Source organism: Nematolebias whitei, chromosome 13, assembly GCF_014905685.2.
Source record: "Nematolebias whitei isolate Nwh7 chromosome 13, NemWhi1, whole genome shotgun sequence".
NCBI lineage: Eukaryota > Metazoa > Chordata > Actinopteri > Cyprinodontiformes > Rivulidae > Nematolebias > Nematolebias whitei.
Window position 1 is genome coordinate 3489228 of NC_056510.1, and position 21184 is coordinate 3510411.

The 21184-nt window shown below is 41.3% G+C and overlaps 2 protein-coding genes across 2 annotated transcripts in view; one reads left to right on the forward strand and one right to left on the reverse strand.

Annotated features, from left to right (window-relative positions):
* Positions 1 to 1074: 1074 nt before the first annotated feature.
* Positions 1075 to 11854, reverse strand: cnga4 (cyclic nucleotide gated channel subunit alpha 4). Its single transcript, XM_037687152.1, has 7 exons — positions 11645 to 11854; positions 9248 to 9349; positions 9036 to 9142; positions 6647 to 7230; positions 6315 to 6560; positions 4187 to 4352; positions 1075 to 1826 (listed from the first exon to the last, which is right to left on the reverse strand). The coding sequence occupies exons 1-7, from the start codon at positions 11836 to 11838 to the stop codon at positions 1075 to 1077; spliced, it is 2151 nt and encodes a 716-aa protein (XP_037543080.1). The 5' UTR covers positions 11839 to 11854.
* Positions 11855 to 17029: 5175 nt separating this feature from the next.
* The window catches only part of fhip1b (FHF complex subunit HOOK interacting protein 1B), a gene marked incomplete in the record, with an annotated part of 18025 nt that continues 13870 nt past the window's right edge, over positions 17030 to 21184 (forward strand). The window contains 1 exon segment of the mRNA XM_037686232.1: positions 17030 to 17213. Coding sequence (XP_037542160.1) covers positions 17085 to 17213 — 129 coding nt within the window.

Sequence of the window (21184 nt, forward strand, 5' to 3'; positions counted from 1 at the left end):
TTCCTCCCACAGATTAAAAAAAAAAAAAAAACATGCATGTTAGACTGATTGGTAACTCTAAATTGTCCCTAGGTGAGAGAGAGAGAGTGAATGGTTGTTTGTCTCGTTTGTCTCTATGTGTCTCTGTGATGGACTTGTGACCTGTCCAGGGTGTCCCCCGCCCCTGGCACAGTGATTGCTGGACATGGGCACCGGCGACCCCCGTGACCCAAAATGGAAGAAGCAGGTAAAAGATAATGGATGTATATATATATATATATATATATATGAACGAACGAATATGTAATCTGTTTAAAACAGGTCTCTTGGAAACGAGTCATGACTCAGTGAGATTAACCTGTATAAATAAAGATTGAATAAAAAAGGTGATTCCCCAACTCCCTTATTGCTGTAATTATCAAATAACCTAAATAAGGCTACAATAAAACAAATCTCCTAAAATTCTGTTCTGGCTTTTGGTTTTGGTGTGTTATTCCAGGACTTTCAGTGGCCCCTACATTAGAAAAGTGGCAAAAACTGAAACTATAATAGAAAAAAATGAAAACATATTCATGTTAACATTTGTATGTTTCCTCCCACATGATTCCAATAAGCTGCAGTATAGATTATGTAATATTTATTATCTGTTTGTGATGTTGGCCTTTGCACTGAGTTCTTTTTGTTTTGCAGCAATGCAAGATGCTTGTGTTGTTTCACCTGGTGTCAATAAAAAAAATAAAAATAAAAATATCCTTATTTGGCACAGACTGAGGAGGAGTAATTGACCTTATTTTACCTAAAAGTAAAACTTTAAGAAAATATTCCGTTCTACTATAATTTCAAATATTTGTTTAATTAAAGGTACATAATTAAAAAAGAGACTACCATTCAATTTCACTGACTAAAAATAGTCAATTAAAAAATATATAATCACGTGTTTACATCTAAAATGTGACACAATGCTGCCACCAAGAGGACAAAAGATGAATTGCAACGTGATACGTTTTATTTACACAAACAAAAATATATGAGTAAATATTTTCTCAGCTTCTCGTTTTATCAGACATTTAGTTTATGTTTTATTTTTTATGCATTTCACTCTTTTCTGTCTTTTTCATCTTGGTCGTCTGCCTTTTCCACCCTCTTGTCAGATTCTGTCTCGTCACAGTTCTCTTCTTCTCCATGTCCAGGTTCAGTCTCAGCTCCGTCACCTTTCCTGGGTCTGTCGTCTCCTCTGGCTCTGACTCTCTCCTCCTCTTCTTCTTTTTTCTCTCTCAGACCGTCTCCCTCCCTTTCAGTCTCATCTTTTGTAATTTTGGTGCTCTCTCCATCCCCTTCCTTGGTCACGTCATCGTCAGTTTGTCCCTGCCGTCTCGGCTTTACATTTAAATCCTCCTCCTCCCCCTCTGCCTCCTCTCGTTCCCATTGGGCCTCTCCTCCCACACCTTCATGTCTTCCCTGATCCCCTTCTCCTTGTCCATCATCTGGTGGCCGAGGGTCCAACTCTGCAGCCTGCTTCTCCAGCTGCTCCACCCTGGTCTGCATCTTGTGGTTGCTGGACTCCAACTCCACCATGAGTCGAGCCAGTTTGGTCTGCAGGGTTTCCACGTTGCCCTCCATCCGTTTAACCTTGGCTTCCACCTTCTCGGCCTCCACCTCCACCCCCTCTGTGCTATTCTCCAGCATGCCCATCTTGACGAGGATCTGCCGGCCTTTCTCCTCCAGGTGCCGTTTGGCTGCAGGGAACTCGGACAGCACGTCTGTCAGGTCTTCTTTGGACAGGCTGAACAGGTCCGAGTGGCCGATGCTCCTGATGTTGGCAGTGCGCCGATTGCCTGACTTGTTACCTGGAGGGTGGAAAATGGGGCTCATTATTAAAACATACATCAGCACTGAATCCTTGATGTTTAGTGAATCCTTTCTGAGCCTTGGTAGTGATTGCTGCCACATGATCCTTTTACTTTAATAGTTAATAAATGAGCTTTGTCTAGAGCCCCATGTTTGTCTGCATCCTGGGGGGTCCAAAACCTCCTGAGTCCTTTGCTGTTCGGCTGCATAGGTGTAAGAAAAATATCCAAGATGGCCACCACCTCATATATGTGTAAACTGATCACCTCTTTCATTTGAAGAAACTATGCCTTCTAGTTTTTATATTTCTTAAATGTATAGCTTCTTTAAATGATTTGTGTGGCTGAAGATTGATTAAGGTTGGGCATGTACTTGTTTTCTTCCAGTATTAACCTGCAAGTTAATGTCACCTACGTGTTGTGTTGTTACTTCTTTAGTATTAAAATGAAACATTTTACAGCAACGTAAGGACAGCACGAGACACAACCAAGAAAGAGAACACATTAAGTGAAGTACTTTATAAAGAAAACACATGAGAGAACTTTTCCTTTTCAGACAGCAAAACTACCGAGTACACCATTCTGATCAATTCTGGCCAGTTATTAGCCAAAGCACTGACTTGTAATTGGAATCCAACGTTATTATTATTGTCACGTTGGCCTTCAAAAGTCAAAGACAATTCAAAAACCTTGATCGATCAACAACAGAGGCATCAGGATACCTCATTTGGAAGAGGGAAACCGGTGCTCGCCAGCAAGCGCCTGGTGGTCGAGCCTTGGCTCCTGGGGCTCGGCCGGGCCAAGCCCGAAGAAACGACAGGAAGCCACCACCATGTGGGCTCACCATCTGCAGGGAGGACCGTCAAGGATGGGTGCAAAGCAAGCCAGGCATCAGGTGAGTGAGGGCCCTGCCATGTTGATGTTTGGTTCTAGGAACTTGGAATGCCACCTCACTGGCAGCGGGTAAGGAGCCGGAGCTTGTGTGTGAGGTTGAGCAGCACCATCTTAATATAGTCGGGCTCACCTCTCCATCCGTAGCAATTATAGGATTTGACCTTTAAAGGTGCTCAGCCCCCAGTACTGACAATGGCTCTTGGCTTGAATAACGCACCCCATGGTGCGGTTTGTGCAGCAAAAGCTTAGGGGACCTGGTATTCCCAAGCGGTCTCCCATCCAAGTACTAACCAGGCCAGACTCTGGGATCAGACGAGATCAGGGCGGTACGACCGTAAACGAGGAGCTCAGTTCCAGACAGGACTTTTAAAGGATCACAGCAAATAAAGACTAAACTTACGCAACCAGAAGTTACAACATAGATACAAAAGCTACAATACAAATGGGCAGCTCCACTGGGAGAGCTGGGTGCTCGATTCCACCAGCAGTCACATGTTGAAGTGCCCCTGGGCAAGACGTTTACCATTTCCAAAGCACAGCTAGCTTTAAGCATTAACCTTTAATTTAACTATTAACCTCTGACTGCAAAGTGTTTTTAAGGCAATACCTCAACAATGTTGTTGGAGGAAAAGGGGGTGGAGCTCCAGCAGTTAAGGGGCGTTTACCTTTGGGACAAATTGAGGTCACCGATTGGTCTGTTGCTGACGAGCCTACTGGATTGATTGACAGGTGACATTGAGGATCTGACTCGTGCAAAAAAATCAAAAACTTTACCCGCCTGTTTAAGAGTGTCATCATTTATTTCATTCCTATCCCAAATTTATTCAATATTTTGGTGGATCTAAAGTTTGAGAACTGAGTTTCTTTATACAATCCTAATGATGGTTTCTTTATTTTTCAGGGGTGCTCTGTTAAAATTTAGGGGAGCTTGAGCCCCCCCCCTCCCCAAACACAGACTGGGCTCTGGAACCCAACTGCTGGAAAAAGGCTGGACTCTCCGGAGGTGCTCAGGGATGTCCAGCAGGTGTGTGAATGCATCACTTTTCAGTTTCAAAGTCTGTAAATTCACCCACCATACCATTTTATTTATAGAGCACTTAAAACTGCGACAAGGCCAACCAAAGTGCTGTACGGACAGAACAACAGGTAACACACAAAATACAAAAGGAAGTAAATCAGAATATAGACATAAAAACGATGCAGATAATGACAATTAACCAGCGACGTAATGTCACGGCATTATTCTGGAGTATTTAGTACAAGTCCATATATTATAACCAAATTGGATTTTTTAATGAAACAACTAGATAAAAGAACAAAAAAACATAATTTTCAACAACTTCATCAAAGATTGTACCTCAAGTTTTAATTCAGGTTTTTTTTCTTTCAATAAATTAAAAGCACTCAGCAGAATCGGTCTGAGCTGAAACATCAAAGCTAACACATGCAAGAAGCACAAACCTTACCTTTGATGTTGAGGATACTTATTTCCCCAAAGAAATTCCCCGAGCTCAGAACAGCAAATTCTGTGATCCCATCGTCTGCTACAACTGCAAGTTTCCCCTCTTTGATGATGTACATTTCATGGCCCACGTCTCCCTTCCTGCAGACGTACTCTCCTGGGCTGAACACCTGCAGCATCAAAGGTGAGACAAGCCTCCACCATCGAGCAGCAGCTTTGACTCCAAACGTACAAGAAAAGAAGGTGATGTGAAGCGGTCTCTGAATGATGCACCTGAGAGGAGCAGGTGTGCTGTGGCTAATGCATTCAATACAATGTGTTGCCTCTTATATATACGGTATACGTACTGGTATATACTAAATACATATGATATTCTGTATATACTTATATTTAGGTTCTGATCATTAAATAGAGCAGTGGTCTTTAATAAAATTTAGAAAGCTCCTCCTAAGGAAACCACGTTGTTCTTTAGGCCTGTTGGGTTGAAAACTTTTTCTCTGCAACAACAAGCAGAAGGAAACCCTGATCAAGTTGTGGGAATTATCACAAATGCTTTAAAAGCTGCAGCCCTGCAGTGACCCGAGTGTGTTTGATTAGACAAGAGCCAGATAAAGTGACCGATAATTCACCAATCAGAAGGGAGAATTCTTATTTACGAGTCGTGACGTGTTTAAATCCATGAGTTGAAATGTTCTTTGGATAAATTAATGATATGATGTAATGGTTGTGTACCAAAGTCATGAGATAATCCTTGAAATAATTAATATAACGCTTCATCATCATCTAGAATGGTTTGCAGTAAATGCTAGAAAAGCTGTGCTGCCCTAAATGAATGACCATATCTTGTTCACTGTAAGAAAAAAAAAAAACGTTGAAGTTTGTTCAGTAAATTACCGGCTGTGGATGCAGAAATGATCACGGTCCAAAATATAATGAAAATGTAAATTACATTGTAACCATTAATTTATCTGTGAAGAACTGTCTTTCTTCTTTTACTGTAAAGTCATATGAATAAAATGATTATAAACAGGTTTATGGAAAATAAATATATAAAAAAATTCTGTAAACTTGATTTCATTTCCCCAGTAATAAATGTGCATGTGTATGTTGCAACCCAATAATGCTCAGTCAGATCATCTGGACAGTTTATATTTTCTAGAGACGTTCACCCTCTATCCAGAGGGCTTCATCAGTCTGAGGTGCTCCAAGTAAACTGTTTCCCCACAAAGCAGGAAACTCCAAATGGTTGGTCCACTTAAGGAGTTTACTGCTTTGTGGGAAAACAGTTTACTTGGAGCTCCTCAGACTGATGAAGCCCTCTGGATAGAGGGTGAAACGTCTCTAGAAAACATAAACTGTCCAGATGACCTGACTGAGCATTATTGGATTTTGTACCTGGATGATTGAGCATGAACTTTGTTGTATGTTGCAACATTTAAAATGAATTACCACATACGCTAGAAAAGCCTGTCTTTGCATTTCTCTCCATCGTCTACCGCTTTTCTGAAGTCGGGTTGAGGAGGACACATGTCCTGGAGAGAAACCCAGACCTCCCTCTCCCCAGCAACACTTTTTAACTCCTCCTGGGTGACTCCGAGGTGTTCACATGCCAGAGAAGATACAGTCCCACCAGTGAGTTCTGGGCCCAGAATACCTCTAAAGGGAGGCATCCAGGAGGCATCCTAACCAGATGCCTGAACCACCTCAACTGACTCCTGTTGATGTGGGGGAACAACTGCTCTAATTTGAGTTCTCCCCTGTATGATGGAGCTCCTCAACTTAAGGCTGAACCTCCCACCCTACAAAGAAAGCTCATTTTGTCCAGGATCTTGTTCTTTTGGTCATGACCCAACGTAGGCAGACCGGTAAATGGAGAGCTTTGCCTTTTGATTCAGCTCTTTCTTCACCATGACTGACCAAATCAACGCCCTCATTACTGAGGACGACGCCCCAATCCGTCGCTCCATCTCCCACTTCATCCTACCATCACATGTGAACAAGAAGCGCGGATGATTAAAGTCCTCCACCTGAGGCAAAAACTCCCTCTCAACCCTTCAGGTCGTTGCCTAAGAAAATTTACCTAAATGTGGGAAAATAATTTAGCTGTGTCCCCCCCCCCCCCCCTCCCCGACCTGAGGTGTGAGTTTGAGAACCAGCTCCTCCAGAAGACTCTTCTCGCAACTCTGGAAGATGGTAACTTTGGAGAGCGTGGGAAGGTGGACGCTGACAGCTATCTCTGTCCTCATGTGTAAAGGCAGCTTCTGCAGGATTTCTATCTCTCTCATGATCTTCTTGTTGATGTGAAGATGCTGGTACCAGTTATCAATCCGCTGCCGAAGCTCCTTGCTTACGTGGTGACTTCGCAGGTATGCTTTCACCTGAAGTAGAAGAACTTTGTTTTACTATGAAAATTAGTCAAAGCAGGATTGTGAACGTGTCTTTGTTTCTTTTTGACAGTTCTTACCAGCTCGTGGTTAGGAAAGAAGACGTTATCCCGGTCCCTCAGGCTTGTGATGACATTACCAACATTACCAACAATTGACGCAAACACCAGCACAGCAATGAGCAAGTCCGCAATCATAAATAAGTACTCCTCCTCCCTGTTTGGGAGAGGGGTGTCTCCTACTGTGGTGAATATCTGGGCAGAGAACCAGAAGCAGTAAAAGTACTGACGCCGCATGGAGGCGAACGTTGGGTCGGAGATGTTTGGGTAGACCCAAGGGTCGCTCCCAAAGCCAAGGTAGCTGGACAGTGCAAAGTAGAGACAGGCGTTCCAGTGGATCAGCACAAAGATGTAGATCATGAGCTTTGTGATGCGGAAAGTACTGGGGTAGGAGGTTCTTGTCTCCATGCGGTCCAAGGCCTCACTGAGCCTTGGGATACGCAGAAGGCGGTTAATCCTCACCATGGGAGTTTCAATGCCAACAGCAAAGTAGAGGAAGTCAGTGGGCAGCAGGGACGCCAGGTCCCAAAGGAAATGTTTGGAGCGCAAGTAGCGCTTCCTCAGCCTGGTCAGGTTCTTGATCAGGATCCCTTGCTCCAAGAAACCTGTGAAGAGGAAAAAGGAAACAAAAGGCAGAACTTAAATGACTTCAGCTCTGCCATGTTTATAAATCCGTCGGGTGTGCATGTGTCGTCTGTAAACTTTCTCTTGTACCGCACACAACTTCTTATCTGCTCAAGATATTTTAATGACGCTTCATACACATGTGCATGAGTATCGCGTACACTTTTCATCACCACAGCTCCAAGGTCACAATTCAAGGTCAAATCTTGTACAACATATTTTCTTGTTTGGGCCACAAGTTTTGATCTGCTCAAGACAATTTATGGAAACTTGTTACATATTTGTACCACCACTAGCAGCGTGTCAAATATATTTTTCATCCCTCCAGATCTAAAGTCAAGGTCACAAACCAAGGTTAAAGGTTATAAGTCTCTATTGCCTGGGCCATTGCTATAGATTATTGCTGTATAATAATTTGTTGACGGTGTATAATGTGCTGTATGACGTATTCATCATGAGACGGTCTTAGTTTAAAACTATGTCATGAAAAGTGGCGGACGAGGAGTGCTCGTCCTTTTATTTCTTTTTATTTCACAACTTTGATTTGTTTGTTTGAGCGCTCATTTTTAAGGTTTTGAAAAGTTTTTCCTCCCATTTAGTTCTGTTAAGTTTTGAAATCAGCATTATTTAGTGCAGTTACTAAAAACATGTCTTAGCTCGTGTTGCTACTTGGTTTTTGTATATTTAATATTTAAAACGTTCTATAACTCAGCCTTTTTAAAACAAGCATTTTATTCATTCACTGAGTCAACAGCAAACAATCTTGTTGCATCATGTCTGGAAAAGCACGTCGTTGCTGTTCTCCAGCAGACACACGACGTCTTACAAGAGGACAGAACAGACTTTGGGTTGCTCCTGCCACGGAGTGATATGGTGCACAGCTTTGACTGGTTGGTATTCATGGTCCATAAATTCAGTAAATGGTTCTGCTTTTCTCCACCAGCAGGGAATAATTTACGTCACAGACAATGGAAAACATTCCCTAGTTCTCACGAAGGACGTTACTTCCCACAGTCATGACAGATTATTACTCACAGAAGGCGGGCAATAATGTTTTTGCCTTTGTATAAGGTATGTGTGTTTATTAGATATACATATTTAACTAATTAATTTATGAAGTAAATCCAGCTCAAGACAGTTTTCTTGAAAAAGCACAAAAATGGCTACAGGTCTGTTGTTTGACAGGAACTGAGCTCAATTTTGAGTCGTTGCCATCACAGACTGTCAGCGTCAACATTGCATGTGATTGCACGTCACCTTCTTTTCAATGTTCTTTTTCTTTTGGTTGTTCCCTCTTCAGCGAGTCCTCCTCCATCTCACTCTGTCCTCTGTGTCCTCTGTCCTCACTCCAACTACCTCCATGTCCTCTCTAACTGCATCCATATGTCTCATCTTTGTCTTTTTCCTGCAGCTGCATTTCTAACATCCTTCTACCAATATACCCACTGTCCCTCCTCTGGACATGTCCAAACCACTGTCCCTCCTCTGGACATGTCCAAACCGTCTCAGTCTGGCCTCTCTAACTTCATCTCCCAGTTGTTCAACCTGTGCTACATGTTCCTTTAACTTGCTTCCCAGTATAAGAGGATCTTAATTGGAGTCTCTGGCGTAGAAGGGCAGCGTGCATTCTTTCTAGATCTTTAATTATCAAAGCGTTTGACATTTAGAAATCCATTCCTATAAAAGAAAAATGTTGTTTCCTGAAAACTGTTGCTTTAGTCTTAATCTCCAGCCACACTGCTGACTATCATGGAGCACCTGAGCTGTGACATGAAGGTGTGTTTACCTGTATGGAGCGTGATGAGCATGTCAACGGCATACATGAGGTCAGACAGGTAGTCCAGCGTGAGCCACACGGCTGAGTAGTTCAAGGCGATCGCAGTGAGACACGTCCTGATGACATAAATCCAACAGTGACGTCAGAGGACGTCTGATTGTCTCTCTTTATCAGTGTGTTAGGTGAAACTGTCTCGCAGTCATCACAGTGCAGTTCTTTACCTTAAAATGATGATGACCCAGTTGTAAACAATGGGCACTATCATCACCTGCAACCAGATATAATAAAAATGTTCTGCTGGATCCACCACCCACTCTTTCCAGCTGAGGGAAACAAACAACAACACAAATGATGGTTTTCTTCACATTCTTAGTTTTATTTCTTAACACGGTTAGTTTTAAAGTTACTGAGCTACAATTTGTTGTGGTGAGAGGACGCACCAACTTTTTCAAAATGTTGCCATTGTCTGTGTGCTGGTGTACTCTGTCATCCAGAACATGGTGAATAAAATAAATAAAGACTGAACCTTGGTCTGCACTTCACGTGGTTTGGTTTCCCATTCACAGATTTGTCTCAATGAAACAAAACTAGAAGGTGAAGTTTTAAACTTTTAAACTTGCTTGAATTTGCCAGTAGCTTTGTCTGTCTCTCTGTCTCTTTATGTCTGTCTCTATCAGTCTGTCTCTCTGTCTGTCTCACTGTATGTCTATCTGCCTGTCTCTTTGTGTCTGTTTCTCTGTCTGTCTCTCTGTTTGTCTGTATCTCTGTCTATCTGTCTCTCTGTTTGTCTCTCTGTCTGTCTCTTTGTCTGTCCCTCTGTTTATCTGTCTGTCCATCTGTCTGTCTGTCTGTCTCTCTGTTTGTCTGTATCTTTGTCTATCTGTCTGTCTCTCTGTCTGTCTCTCTGTCTGTCTCTTTGTCCATCTGTCTGCCTCTCTGTTTGTCTCTCCGTCTGTCTCTTTGTCTGTCCCTCTGTCTGTCTGTCCATCTGTCTGTATCTCTGTCTGTCTATCTGTCTGTCTCTCTGTTTATCTGTCTGTCTATCTGTCTGTCTCTCTGTTTATCTGTCTGTATATCTGTCTGTCTCTCTGTTTATCTGTCTGTATCTCTGTCTGTCTCTCTGTTTATCTGTCTGTCTCTCTGTCTCTCTCTCTCTGTTTATCTGTCTGTCTATCTGTCTGTCTCTCTGTTTATCTGTCTGTCTATCTGTCTGTCTCTCTGTTTATCTGTCTGTATCTCTGTCTGTCTCTCTGTTTATCTGTCTGTCTCTCTGTCTCTCTCTGTTTATCTGTCTGTCTATCTGTCTGTGTCTCTGTCTGTGTCTCTGTTTATCTGTCTGTTTCTCTGTCTGTCTCTGGTTGTCTGTATCGCGGTCTATTTGTCTCTCTCTCTCAGTTTGTCTATTTGTCTGTCTGTCTCTCTGTTTATCTGTCTGTCTATCTGTCTGTATCCCTGTCTGTCTCTCTGTTTATCTGTCTGTCTATCTGTCTGTCTCTCTCTCTGTTTATCTGTCTGTCTATCTGTCTGTATCTCTGTCTGTGTCTCTGTTTATCTGTCTGTTTCTCTGTCTGTCTGTCTGGTTGTCTGTATCGCGGTCTATTTGTCTCTCTCTCTCTGTTTGTCTATTTGTCTGTCTGTCTGTCTGTCTCTCTGTCTGTCTTTTTTCTGTCTGTCTCTCAGTCTGGTTTGAATGAAACTTGCAGACAGTAATCAATGGGTGGACATCTACAACTGATTATCTTACGGAGTCAACCTAATTCAAGATGGCTGCCACGGCCAACTGATCTTAGAAAACACAAAAATGACTGACAGTCAGTTTTACGTCTTGTAAGATAAAACTGGGAGTGGTAGTAGCTGAGCATGATCCTCAATAATCCTCTGACTGCTGCACATTGCACAAAATATTTACTCATAGAAACAGCAATACTTTAAATTTAAACCACTTTGTTTGAGGGTGTTATTTCTTCTTCCACTTTGCAAGTTACCAAGGACAAATATATTTTTAAAAATGTTCTTGTTTAGACATATTTTAAGAAAAAACAGACGATGCTAGGGCAGCAGACTGTTTGCTGAGGTTTTAATTAAGTAAATGTGATTTTAAAATCATTGTGTAATGTTAAAGTACCAACTCATGAACTACTCTGCATCGATTCTTTGTCTTGGCAAGTAAACAAACTGAAGTACTCGGTCCTTTAAGAAATACTACACCTTTATATTTGCAATGGAGTTGGTTTATAATACAGTTTCTTCTTATTATCCAGTACAAGGTCTTATCAATATTTTCAAATACAAGCAAATGTATGTTAATTAAAAAAACACAATTGTTTGTTTAGACTAGTTTTTCGTCATACTTTTAATTTTTTCATCTAATCAGAATTGATGAAAAGTGAATAAACCCATAAACAATGACGCAGCTTCCTTATTGTGCTACTTTTGGGTGTCAAAATAAAAATGTTTAGTTTTATTTTCTGCAGGGACTGTCACAGCGAGCAAAGTTGTTTGACGCCGGATGCCCTTCCTGATAAAACTCTGGCTCAATCCCAGAGCTTCAGAACTACAGGCCCGCGGGCCTGACCACCAAGTTCTCCATCAGCTGTAACGTCCAGCTCAGTACTCACTTGAACTTCTGCTTCAGCTTCACACGGTTGTTTTGTTCCTCGTCATCTTTGGCACCATCCTTTTCTTCGTTCACGTTCTGCCCCTGAGGCCACCTGAGCAGCCGTTGCCACTGGTTTCTCCTGACACTGTTGCCTGCTTCATCCATCCTCCGGTGTTTTAGGTTAAAATAAGCGTGTTTTTTCCTTTGAAACATGTGTTCTCCGCAGCTCAGGCACAAACACTCGACTGACCCAATACCAAAGCAGGTCTGCTTGAGCACTGCCTGGTGCTGCTGGTCTCCATGGAAGGAAACAACAACAGATGTCGGTAAATGCTCTGGGAATTCTTCCCTCCCCATGAAAACCAACGAGGTCATTACCTCCAGTGCAGTCAAAACCACATGTATCAGCCCATAAACACTCAGAATGATGGACCCTTTTAAACAAGAACTGTAAAATAACATTTGAGTGCTTCTAGAGTCCTAACTGGGTCAAAAGGAAACGATTTAATACATGGAATTAAAATGTTGTTCATAAACATATTTGTGTTATGACAAGGGCAAACTGCCTTTTCAGCATGGTTTTTTTTTTTTTTTTTTTACTCGAAAGGTCAGATTTTCAGGACAAGTTACACAGATATACAGGAAGTACACACAGATATACAGGAAGTGCATGAATACCAGTCACGAGAATCTGCCACACGCCGTGTGTGCAGCTTGTTTTTATACTCTTATCAGTTCAGCCAAGCTCACAGACTCGAAGGCATCCTTGAAGTTTTTCGTTCATTCCACCTTTATTTATACAGGCTAGCCTCATTGAGCGACGAGGACTCATTTACAAGAGGGACCTGTTCCAGACAGAACATATAAAGGACAGTAAACAATTATAATAAAATACAGTAAAAAATGCAGTTAAAATAAGTGTACAAACAATAAATCAGGGTGCTGTAAAACAGGGTGAAATAACAGGGTGAAGTGACAGCTGCATGCTGCAGCCTCACTCAGCTCCTCATCCAGCTTTCCATAATAACTCAAACATATGGCTCATGGGCAGAGTTAATATTCTCAGCCATAGTAACTAAAACATCCATAAACTTTGACCAACAATTTCCTAACAACATACAGGAAAAAAAAAAAAAAAAACAACAACCAAAAAACAAAACTTAATAGTCATAATTTTGACTTTCAAAGTCTCAATTAAGATTTTGTATCTCATAATTAATTCAGTTAAATTCAATGCATTTTATTTATATAGCGCCAAATCACAACAAAGTTGTCTCCGGACACTTTACAGAAACTTTATATTATGACTTTGTATTCCATAATTATAACTTTTTATCTCATCATTTTCACTTTGAAAGTTATTATTACGACATACCATTTAAATTTTTTATTTATTTTCCTTGGCACAAACAGGCTTCCGTACATTAGAGCAAACTAAGATATAATTGTATAGTGTCAAGGCTGGTGCTCACTTATCGAATATTTATTAGGATAAATTTCTCTTTTCCAAACATCAATTCTACGATCATAATACCATCCGCACACTGTGTGTCAATGTGTAAATAAAACATTGAAGTATCTGTTGTTGTTTGTTGCCTCGTTTGCATGAAGATCGCGTGTAACTACTTATGGCACTAATTTGTCTCCGTAGGTCGAGCCTTCCCGCAGCCGCGCTGTGACTCACGAGCCGAGTGGGCGGAGTCAAAGTAAGATGGCTGCGGGAAATGGTGAGAGTGTTTGAGAAATCATCAACTGGGATGTTTATCTGCGGATAGCAGGATGCACAGCTGGCCCAAAGAAGGAGTGGCTCGTTTGTTGTCTTCCCTGGGCCGGTGTGGCGTCTCTCATCAGCTGTGTGCGTGTTCTGTCCGTGCCAGTCATCGGGTTTGTTGCTCTGACATTGTGGAAATCAGCAGCTAACGCGTTAGCAACTAGCTAGCTGTCCGAGGAAATCTGCACCTTCCAGACACCGCTGGTGATAAACAAGGTACGTGGCTCTGACTCGCAGCTTTTTTAATTTAAGCTGTTTCCCAGCTGGATTATTTAGGTTCTGTTTAATGAAGTTGGGTATTTTCGTCCAGGTCCTACTAGCTTGTCTCATCTCACAGCATTGATTTGTCTCCTGACAGCTGCTGCAGGGTGAACCCTGACATTTGTTGCAATTATTAATTAGTTTTAAACAATTTAATGGATCTGTTGGACATACTGGCACCTGTAAGTGTCGATATATCAATCATGTCCCTGATTATTACCTGTTTCCAGCAGGAACTGGTGAGGGCTGAGGGTGAAGTTTGTAGCATTCAGACAAAACAAACTCTCTATTTCATAATCTGAACTCTCAAGTCTTACTTCTTCTTTTAGTAGTATTTATTTGTTGACACTTGTTTTTTAAACACTTATTTAAGCTGTTGGTCAAAGTCAAACAGAAACGTGTGTATTTCTGTTTATGATGAACACATTTGTCATGTGTACAGTTAAATCAGCTGTTTTGTCACATTTAACAAACTTAGGATTGTTGCTCTCCTCCGTCCTTCCCAAAGTTTTACAGCTGTTTATAAAAGCTACAAATACAATAAAGTGTTTGTTAGAAGCCGCCCTGTTTGTCCTTTGTCTCTAGCGCAGCAGCTGTGCAGGTTAATTAATGTTTCATTGTAATATTTTATTATCTAAATAGGTTTTTATGCAACGTTTAGCTGCCGTATTGGCTCAAATTTCAAATGTACTCGCAGGAAAATGATGCTGTAAGAGTTGTTTTGTCTTTTATTTAGAAAAGCTCTATTGTTTGTGTGATTGTTTTTTGAACTGATTATCATGTTTGCAGCTACAGAAACTACATTTTGTATTCAGGTGTCCACATTTGTCGGCGTGAGGTCAGAATGAGCTTTGTTTTTTTATTTTTACTGTCTATTAAAGCATGAACTGATCTCACTTTTTGACGAGGGAATCGTCCCGACAACCGTTCTGTTGAAAACTTTGAGACTCTTGTTTCACCCTCATGCCTCTGTCACCTTTAACGCTGGTAGGATGTATAAAGTTGGATGTATAAAGTTAAAAGGGAGCAGAATGTAACGATCATTTACAGGCGTTGTTAATTTGCTTATCGTAGGGACGCTGGAAACGAACTCTTCCCCGCGGTCAGTTTATCTGGAGCGTCCGACCTTTAGACCGTCTGAGGTTGTAACGGTGGAGAAGGTCCAACGGCTCAGCCTGATCGCTGTTTGACTTGTCTTGACAAAGGCCGCCTCGCTTTAGTCAAATGAACTTTGAACTCTCTTTATGGGTGTTTTTATGATTCTGTGTGTGACCTGACAATCACACTTTGAGTTTCCGCGTGCCTCTCAGCTTTTACGAGCTGAACCTACACGTTGAGTTTGGAGAATTGAAACGTAGCGACTCTCACTGACTTGGACTTAAAGTAACTGGATTTATGGTAAATACTGGGAAGCTTTCTGTTTAATAATCTTATTTTTGTTTAGCTCTAGTAGTTGGGCGTAGTTGATCTGCACGAACCATTTAAACACTAAGCTTTTTAACGTCAAAGACTTTTCTGTGAGCAGCATTAGAATAAGGGATGATTAATCATTAAGAGAGAAATGACGATGTTATCCAGCTTTTTAAAATGTATTTGTGTTTGGCAGCCAAAACTTGGACTCATTTTGTGAGTAACTGAATTACGTGTACGTTTTTTAACTCATGTCCTGACCCAAGTGAAAATCATGCGTTGTTAGTCCAAATCACGTGGGGACAAATTATAACAAAAATGTTGCTAATCCACTTTAATGTTTACGTTTCACTTTGTAGATCCTGTCATGTTTAACCTCAACTGGACTCACAGAGCAGGTCCTACAAAAACATCCTTTATTCAAGCACATATGTGTGTGTTTAATAATATGCTCAATAATATATTTATATCCGTGCATGGAGAAACTGGTGGTGGGATCCATCAGACACTGGCTACTTGCACGTCCAGGCCACCAAACCAGACCCTGTGGGTCGGGGGCTGAATGACTCTCCTGTGGGTCTAGCTGCCTACATTCTGGAGAAGTTCTCTACATGGACAAGCCATGACTTCAGGAACTTAGATGATGGAGGACTCACCAGGACGTTCTGTCCGGATGACCTGCTGACTAATGTGATGTTTTACTGGACCTTTGGTTGCATCATCTCCTCCATGAGGTTCTACAAGGAAAACTTTGGCAAAGGTCTGGACCAGCCCCACATGAAAATACCAGTCTATGACCCCACCGGCTTTGCCAGCTTCCCCAACGAGCTGATTCATGTACCCAAACTGGGGGTCAAACAGAAATATCGGAACCTGCTTACCTGTACTCCCATGGCTCGTGGGGCCATTTTGCTGCAATGGAAGAATCTCATCAGATGGATGAAGATGTGCAGAAGTTCATAAAACCGGTGGAGAAGATGAAGCAGTAAAGTTGATTCTTTGTTGAAATCAGGTCTCTCTTGTAAACGAGTCCTCGAGGCTCAATGGGATTAACCTGTGTAAATAAAGGTTGAATGAATAATCCAGGTAAAAATCCAACAATGTTCATTCAGGTCTTCTGGTCAGTTTATTTTTTGGCTGAGACGTTTTGTTGTGGCTCCTCGGTTTGAAGAAGAGAAATTGTCCAGATGACCTGACTGAACATCGTTGGATAGGAACAAATATATTTATTGAACTTTGTGGGATGAAAGTCACTTTTAATCTGTGAATAGGTTGCGATGATGATAAAATAATAATTTGTGGTTGACATTTAAAGTGGTTTGAAGTTGAGCGGTAAGCAGAAGACGAACTTTGCTGTAGTTTTCCCACAAAAGAGCTGAACGTTTCCTCGGTACAACAAGCGGCAGAGGCTTTCTGGGTTCTGAACGTTGGATGTTTATGGGTTTGTCCGGAACAGATCATGTGATCACATCAACATGATCACATTACAGTGATTAATCCTTGTTTGTTTTTTATTTTCTGTCTTTGTGATAAAGTTCTGTCATTTTTCATATTCGGTGCATGTCATCTGTTGAAACAGCCGTTTTTATCTGATAGACTGGGTTCACTAAGTTCTTAAACTGAGGAATGACACGTTGTTTTTATTTTGTTGTTTACATGTTGATGTTTACGTGGTGTTTGTGTCCACAGAGCGCAGCGCCCGTCCTGTCTGACTATGGAGTGGTGTTGGCTTCAGACTGGATGACAGGGTCCACAGGGAGGGCAGGGTCGCACCGTTCTTAAATCCACGCTTCTCCTCGTCCAACACTGACTGGCAGTGACGGCCCGTTCAGCCGAACTCCGTCTTCTCCTCCTCTCTGGTGTTTAGATACTCACCCTCCCCGCTCTGTCCCTCCTCTCCTCCTCCGTCCCTCGTCTTTATTCAGTTCTCTCCTAACTTCTCTCGCTCTAGATTTTTCCGTCTCTGCTGTGTGACTTTGTGAGACCGCTCGCCCGCCTCCTTCCCTCTGGCTTCGGTATGAGCTGGCTGAGCAGGTTGAACCCGCGGGGTCCCGGGAGCCGGTCCAGCCGGAGTGCCGCCCCCTCCAGTCCATGCACTGCAGATCCAGAGACCTGTCTCATGGTGTTTGAGAACCACTGGAGGCAGGTGAGCCAAGGACACAGAAACAACGTGCACGCTCACTTTTTGTTGCTCCATTGTTTTAATGATGCTTAGCTATGAGGCGACCAGCTGTTTCTGCTTACTAACATTTACTTTTGATTGTTAGTATTTATTTACTTTAAGTATCTGTAGTAGTTTTTGTTCCAATACCAGCCTCAAGGACTTGTATTTGTACTCATAAAAACATCCTGATACTTTGGACCAATACCACTTTTGGTGACATCACTTCCTCTTCTACTTTGCAAGTAGGTGAGGACAAAAATAAAAAAATGTCAATAGTTTGGAGATATTTTAAGATAATCACATGTAATGTTGAGACAGGAGACTTTGTTGTGTTCTTAACTAAATTTCCATTCGACCCATATTTCTATGACCGTAAATCTCCCGGAAGTTCAAATCCAGAGACGTACAACTCTTGATGGCGTCTGACTGTTGAGGGAAACATTTGACCGTATACCTGTAACTCACCTGGGTAATGGTCTGAAAACGACATCTGTTGCATCTTCATGCAGACGAGGAGGTTCTGTATTTTTTTATTTTTGCTAACAGCAGATGTTGTAGAGACCAGTAAAGATTTTTAGGACACAGTTTGAGTTTCAATGACTGATTTCTTGTTCACCCTCCATGTGCTGATTAAAACACCACAGAGTCCCAAGCAGATCTCAAATATCAGATTAGAACTGAGCTAACTCGTAAAGCTAACGCACTTTAAAGGAAACTAATTAGAAAAGTTTCCACGAGACGGCATCATGGAAAACACTGACTGTATCGTCAATATTTAACCTTAAATGACTTGAATCAGTATCAAGTACAAAATACAAGTCATGATAAGGACATTTCTAGTTGACATGTTCATTAAATTCAGTTCAGTTTATTTCTGTAGCTCCAAGTCACAGAAGCCGTCTCAGGGCTCTGAACAGAAACATTTACATAAAAAAGCCATTTAGTAAAAGTTCTTTATTTAAGGAAGCAGCAGGTTGTGGTGAAACTTTATTTCATCAGTCTCCCATCCTGAACAAGCACAATGGAGACAGTGGGAAGGAAAAACTCCCTTTAACAGGAAGAACCCTCCAACAGAACCAGCTCAGGACGAGCGAACATCTGCTTCAACCGGCTGGTTTGAGAGGACAGGAAGTACAAAGGTCCAGGTGTGGTTTCTATGGTCCAGGTGAACTTTCTATAAGAGGAAAGACAAAAAAAAAACGTTTTAAGATAGAAATAATTACGAATACAAACTATTCATGTGTATTCTTTGTAACTATTCCTTTGATGAAATTAGGTCAGTTTGTCCTCCCTCAGTCTAAGCCTATAGCAGCAGAACTAAGAGATAGCTCAGGAAACCCAAGCCAACCCTAACTATAGGATTTATCAAACAGGAAAGTCTTCAAACTGGACAATGTGTCAGCCTCATGGACAGAAACTGGAAGTTGGTTCCACAAGAGAGGAGCCTGAGAACTAGATCTTCCATTCTGCTTTTGGAAACTCTAGGAACTGCAAGTAAACCTGCAGTCTGAGAGTGAAGTGCTGTGTTAGGAAAATATGGAACAATAAGATCTGTAATATAAGATGCAGCTAGATTTATTTATGAATCTTTATTTAACCAGGCAAATCCCATTGAGATCGGTGATCTCTTGTGCAAGGGAGGCCTGAGCCTAACGTGCATGTGTTTGGACTGTGGGAGGAAACCGGAGTACACGGACAAAACCCATGCATGCACAGAGAGAACATGCAAACTCCTCCCAGAGAGACCCCAGGTCCAAACCAGGGACTGAACCCAGGACTTGATTGTTCTCGTGCTGATACAAGTATATCGTTGTGGCTCCGGTCCAGACTCTGAACGTGTTTTTTTTTTTAATGGGTGCAACGTGTTGTCTCTTCCTGATCGTTAAAACTGTCAAGAGGCAACGTTTTCCTCTAAATGGCAGCGTTGCATTTTTAGATTTACCTCTCACTTGAAGGCTCAGCGTTCATTCCAAGTAAAGTCTTTTCTAGAAGACGCAGATAAGTTGCTGATTTAGATATTTTAAGGAAAATGGTAGCAAGATTAAAAGATATTCCTACATAAAGAATTTAGGAGTCCCTTAAAAACATACAAGCTCTTTCTAGATTTCAGAAGTTTCATCTACAAGTCTTGTAGGAACCTGAAATAACTTCTTTATTTTTACGTCTTCAGAGGACTTTTGTTTTCTAGACTCGTAGCTTTCATTAAAACGTAAGCAGTCTGTTCTCTAATTAATTTCTGATGAACCATTGAGACTAAGAGGCGAACAGTGTTGTGGGAGGTGTTGGTTGTGCAAACATTAGTTGTGAAACAGCGAGCTGGGTCAGCTCCGCTCGCACAATGACAACACACTTTTAACCACGGCTGCACCGTCACCACCGAGATGACTTTCTAATTCAAGTGTTTGGGAAAATTCTCGTCACTTGACAGATATTTTAGTCCTGATATACAGTTTTATGTTGAGTTTTAAAATAATCTTTGTGTGTGCATATAAATATGTTTTATACATCTGTCGAATGCAGACGTATTTTGGTTTAGTCTCCATCCGTAAACTTTCTCTTGTCCGTGGCATAACTTGTATCCACTCAAGATAATTGAGTGACACTTCATAGAGCCCGGCCGATATGAAAGTTTGGGCTACTGCCTTTACCGATATTGGGAGGGGGTGGCAACTGCCAATAACCGATTATAATGGCTGAAAATATTTTAGCTTTGTCCAGCCCCAAGAATATAAATAAACTGCGAGTGGAGCGGGGCTTGTTTATTTTTTGCAGCCTTCCTAACATACATTCACATGTTCTATCCTTCACTATTCACCATAAAGTTATCAAGTGTGTTATAAAAATATAAATTAAACCCAGAACCGTTGTTCCTGTTCATTGTTCAGTCAGCCTATCGTGGCCATGCATCCCTTGAAAAGGAGGTGTTTAATCTCAATTGAACTTTTGTGGGTTAATAAATGTTTTAAAAAAACCTTAGATTACGAGCCGTACTTGGGTTTATCCAACCTTTTTATTCTGTTAGTTCAGCTGCAGCTCCGTCTTTTCTTCATCTGTGCAAAAGTCACTTTTTCAGAACTGCAGTCTTTGTACAGTATTTATTTTTAGGTAAAATCTAACAGTCTTTCTCTTATTAATGTAGAACTCTGTATCTTCTCTCATAAACTCCTTGTCTTTATGGTAGTCATCTTATTGTTTAACTTTATTAAACTTTTTTAATAAATTGAAAAAGATTGAGCAGCCAAAAAACACAGTTTTATCCTATTTATATCTTGTCTCTGCCATTTTCTTTTCTCGGTATCTAATGTTCCCACTGTCCCTGTAATAGTTTGGTTTATGTAGCCTTTGATGATCCTCACTGCTCGTTTGGCAGCAGCACCTTCTAAACCAGGGGTGCCCAATACGTCAATCTCCAAGGTATCATGGGTAGATCTCATGGCATTAAAAACTAGACGTCATCCGATCATCATCTATGAAATTTGTCTCTTGATTGACAGACGGCAGCCAGTCTGAGGCCACGTTTACACGACGTGAAACGTTCGTTCATGTACAGACAACAGCCTCATTACAGGAACCCCCCCCACGGAGGTGTGACACGATCCAAATGTGAAGTGGCACATGTGCACTCCAGTCAGCTGCAGTCCAAAGTTTTTCTGCTCTAACAACAGTTATAATCAATGTAACAACAGTTATAATCAATGTAACTACAGTTATAATCAATGTAACAACAGTTATAATCAATGTAACAACAGTTATAGTCAGTGTAACAACAGTTAGTCAGTGTAACAACAGTTATAATCAATTTAACAACAGTTATAATAAATATAACAACAGTTATAATCAATGTAACAACAGTTAGTCAGTGTAACAACAATTATAGTCTGTGTAACAACAGTTATAATCAATGTAACAACAGTTATAATCAATGTAACAACAGTTACAATCAATGTAACAAC

Coding starts and splice junctions, on each gene's coding strand:
- cnga4 (XM_037687152.1), bottom strand. CDS start 11,838: ATGTTTCAAAGGAAAAAACACGCTTATTTTAACCTAAAACACCGGAGG. Junction 6,561..6,646: donor TCTTTCCTAACCACGAGCTG/GTAAGAACTGTC, acceptor CTTCTACTTCAG/GTGAAAGCATACCTGCGAAG. Junction 1,827..4,186: donor AAGTATCCTCAACATCAAAG/GTAAGGTTTGTG, acceptor TCCACCCTCCAG/GTAACAAGTCAGGCAATCGG.